Source organism: Monopterus albus, unplaced genomic scaffold, assembly GCF_001952655.1.
Source record: "Monopterus albus unplaced genomic scaffold, M_albus_1.0 scaffold800.1, whole genome shotgun sequence".
Classification (NCBI taxonomy): Eukaryota; Metazoa; Chordata; class Actinopteri; order Synbranchiformes; family Synbranchidae; genus Monopterus; species Monopterus albus.
Window position 1 is genome coordinate 5,703 of NW_018128680.1, and position 2,857 is coordinate 8,559.

A 2,857-nucleotide genomic window follows, 5' to 3' on the forward strand; every position below is an offset into this window, starting at 1 on the left:
ATCTTTCCTGCAGTCCTGCCTGTCCGCTGGAGTCTGTTCCTATCCTGTTTGGTTGCTGAGCCAAACCAGACAGATGAACACATACAGTACCTTACTGCTGGTTTCTGGATTTTTTTTAATTTTAGAAACTAGAAGACAACAAACCAAGGTTATATCTCATAATTTTGTCAGTTTATTTAACTTACGTGCTGTCTCAAACCATCTCATTATTTAATTTCCTGCATTTATATAAGCCATAATAAATTCATCTTGCAAATTAGAAAAATATGACACAAATATAGGGTTAATTCTGGGTAGGTTAGAAGTCATTTACATTGCACAATTGGAAAATACATTTAAGAATACAATAAAAAAGTAATTACTTTGCTTGTGATGCTTATTAAAGTAATTTATTATTATTATTATTATTACTATTATTATCATCATCATCATCATCATCATCATCATCATCATCATCATCATCATCATCCTATACTATTATATTATATTATACTGGTGATGGTAACTGGTGATGGCTGAATTCTCTTTATTTGAGCAACTAAGCAGCAGCAGCACAGAAAAGCACATTAGTCCCTTCATAAAAAAGCTCATGTGTCTTTCCTCAGTCTCTCCACAGTTTCTCTCTACAGTACGTTGGCCTCACAGGAGTTAGGCTGCAGTATCTCAAGTGTAACAATGAGTTTAACAGATTTTCTAAACCAGGGGTAGAAAAAGGCGTAGATCATAGGGTTTAGACAGGAGTTAAAATATACCAGAAACATAATAATGGTGTTTGTCAGATAATCCATAATGAGGTAATAGCCAGAAAGAAAAAAACAATAATATGGACAGTAGCACATGAGAAACACAGCAACAAGGACACCAAGAGTCCTGGCTGCTTTCAACTCTGATTTCTTAGCAGTTACAGTCACTGAACGCTGCAATGTGACAGCTGCAATGTGACAGCTGCAATGTGGGAGCGCATGGCACGGGCCTGAGACACAGCCACCACAAACACTCTCATATACAAAATGATGATGGCAGTGATGGGAAGGATAAAGAATAACACAATATCAACAGCTCCATTAGAGTTAACTACACATTGTCCATAGCAGGAGTTATACCTGCCTGGTTGTTTCAGGTTATCATATAAAAGCATAAAGCTGTAGAAAACAGAATAAATCCAACACAGGAGAACAAAGATTTGAACTCTCTTTTGAGTGATTTTGGTGGGGTAGCGCAGAGGGTCACAGATAGCCACATAACGGTCGATTGATATGAGAACCATGTTTACTATTGAGACAGATAATAAAAAAAAAAACAAAACACACACCAGGTCACCCAGGAACCAGCAAGGTTCTGTTAAGAAGATTCGCATTGGCATCACAAAGAGGCCGACGAGGAAGTCAGCGACAGCCAGAGAGAGGAGGAGGAGGTTGGTGGGGGTGTGGAGCTGCCTGCAGTGACAGCATTATCACCAATACAAATAATAAGTTTTTGAAAACAAGGACAGTTCAAATTACAGCATATCTAAACAGTAAATGTTTTCAGCACTGCCTATGAACAAAAGTCTCATCAAACCACCAGGATTAAATGCATTCACTGATTGAATCTCACTATAAAAAATATTATCAGTACTAAGACATTTATCTCTACCTGAAGTGGGAGATGGAGATGATGACCAGCAGGTTGAGAAATGCAGTCAGCAGAGAGACAGAGGACAATCCCATGTAACTAAGCATCGTCTTAGAGTTAGGACGTGTGTGCTTTTTGCAAGACGTGTTGAGGAGTTGTGGAAAGCAGAGTTCAGCTTCCTCCATCATCAAATAGAGAGAGGAGGAGGAGATGGGAAGCTGCTGAACACTTGCAGCTTTCTGAGCAAAGTTCTGTGTCATACAGCTGATTTATCTTTGTCATCATTCCCGCTCCTGTTTTCCATCGTGTTTTTCTGTTTTCCCAGCTGATTTATCCCTCTATTCCCTGTTCTCCTGTGTTTTGGTCTCTCTCTTGGATATTGATCTTCCTCCTCCCTCACACTGTATTTACTAAATAGTGAAATTGCCTGTTAATATTTACTAAGGAGTTGCAGTGGGGTTTTGCAGTGGAGAAAAACAAGAAAAGTAGTACCATAGAAATTTGCATGTTTGGTCTCATGCAGGATAGATTTTTTAGGGGTGTGCGATTGTGCAAAATTTTTAAATAATTCATTTAATTAAAAACATTGGATGTGATTTTTGCTTTCCTCTGTTAATTACCTAAAGAGCCTATGGCATGCTTTTCCTTGTTTTTGGACTTGTCTACAATGTTATGACAGGGAATTATCATTTAAGACATGACCTAAAGCTCAAAAAATGAGGTGTATGTATATACTACTACTTCTATGCAGAAGTAACTCAGTTTATACACGTCTTGCAAACTCAAGCTCGGGAGACTTTTTTTTCTACCAAAATAATGAATTACATCATAGTTTAAAAATCTCCTTGAACGAACATAAAATCCCGGCTGTTGCGTGTTCAAAACAAACAAAAAAGAGAAAGACATCCACCAGTGCCATTGTAAAAGCTGAATTTTTCAACTGCGCCTGGTTTTATGGATATATTTTACCTCCTGCTGCTGCACTGTGACCAGAGGATGCGAACAAAAATACAGGGCCTAAGGTTAGTGTAGTGATGGCCATCCGACACCGAGGCCTCGATACATGATTCGAGCTCAGAAAGGGATCTTCCACAAACCACTGTTTTGAGGCTTGTAACGTTGCCGAAAAGACATGTGACTGATGACGTTCGACGCAGAAACGGCTGGCCTGACTGACTCCCGTGACTGGTTCAAACCGTTGATACAGTGTCAGGGAGCGAGATCTCAGCAGGTGCGTAGGTGT

General features: G+C 39.2%; 1 protein-coding gene across 1 annotated transcript; it reads right to left on the reverse strand.

The window, feature by feature from the left end:
- Positions 1-659: 659 nt before the first annotated feature.
- LOC109953580 (trace amine-associated receptor 13c-like) lies at positions 660-2,656 on the reverse strand (the record flags this gene model as incomplete). The annotated part of the gene is made up of 4 exons (XM_020589057.1): positions 2,584-2,656; positions 1,636-1,789; positions 939-1,436; positions 660-906 (listed from the first exon to the last, which is right to left on the reverse strand). Coding segments are annotated over exons 1-4 (972 nt in total), but the record flags the coding sequence as incomplete, so codon positions are not given.
- Positions 2,657-2,857: the final 201 nt, after the last annotated feature.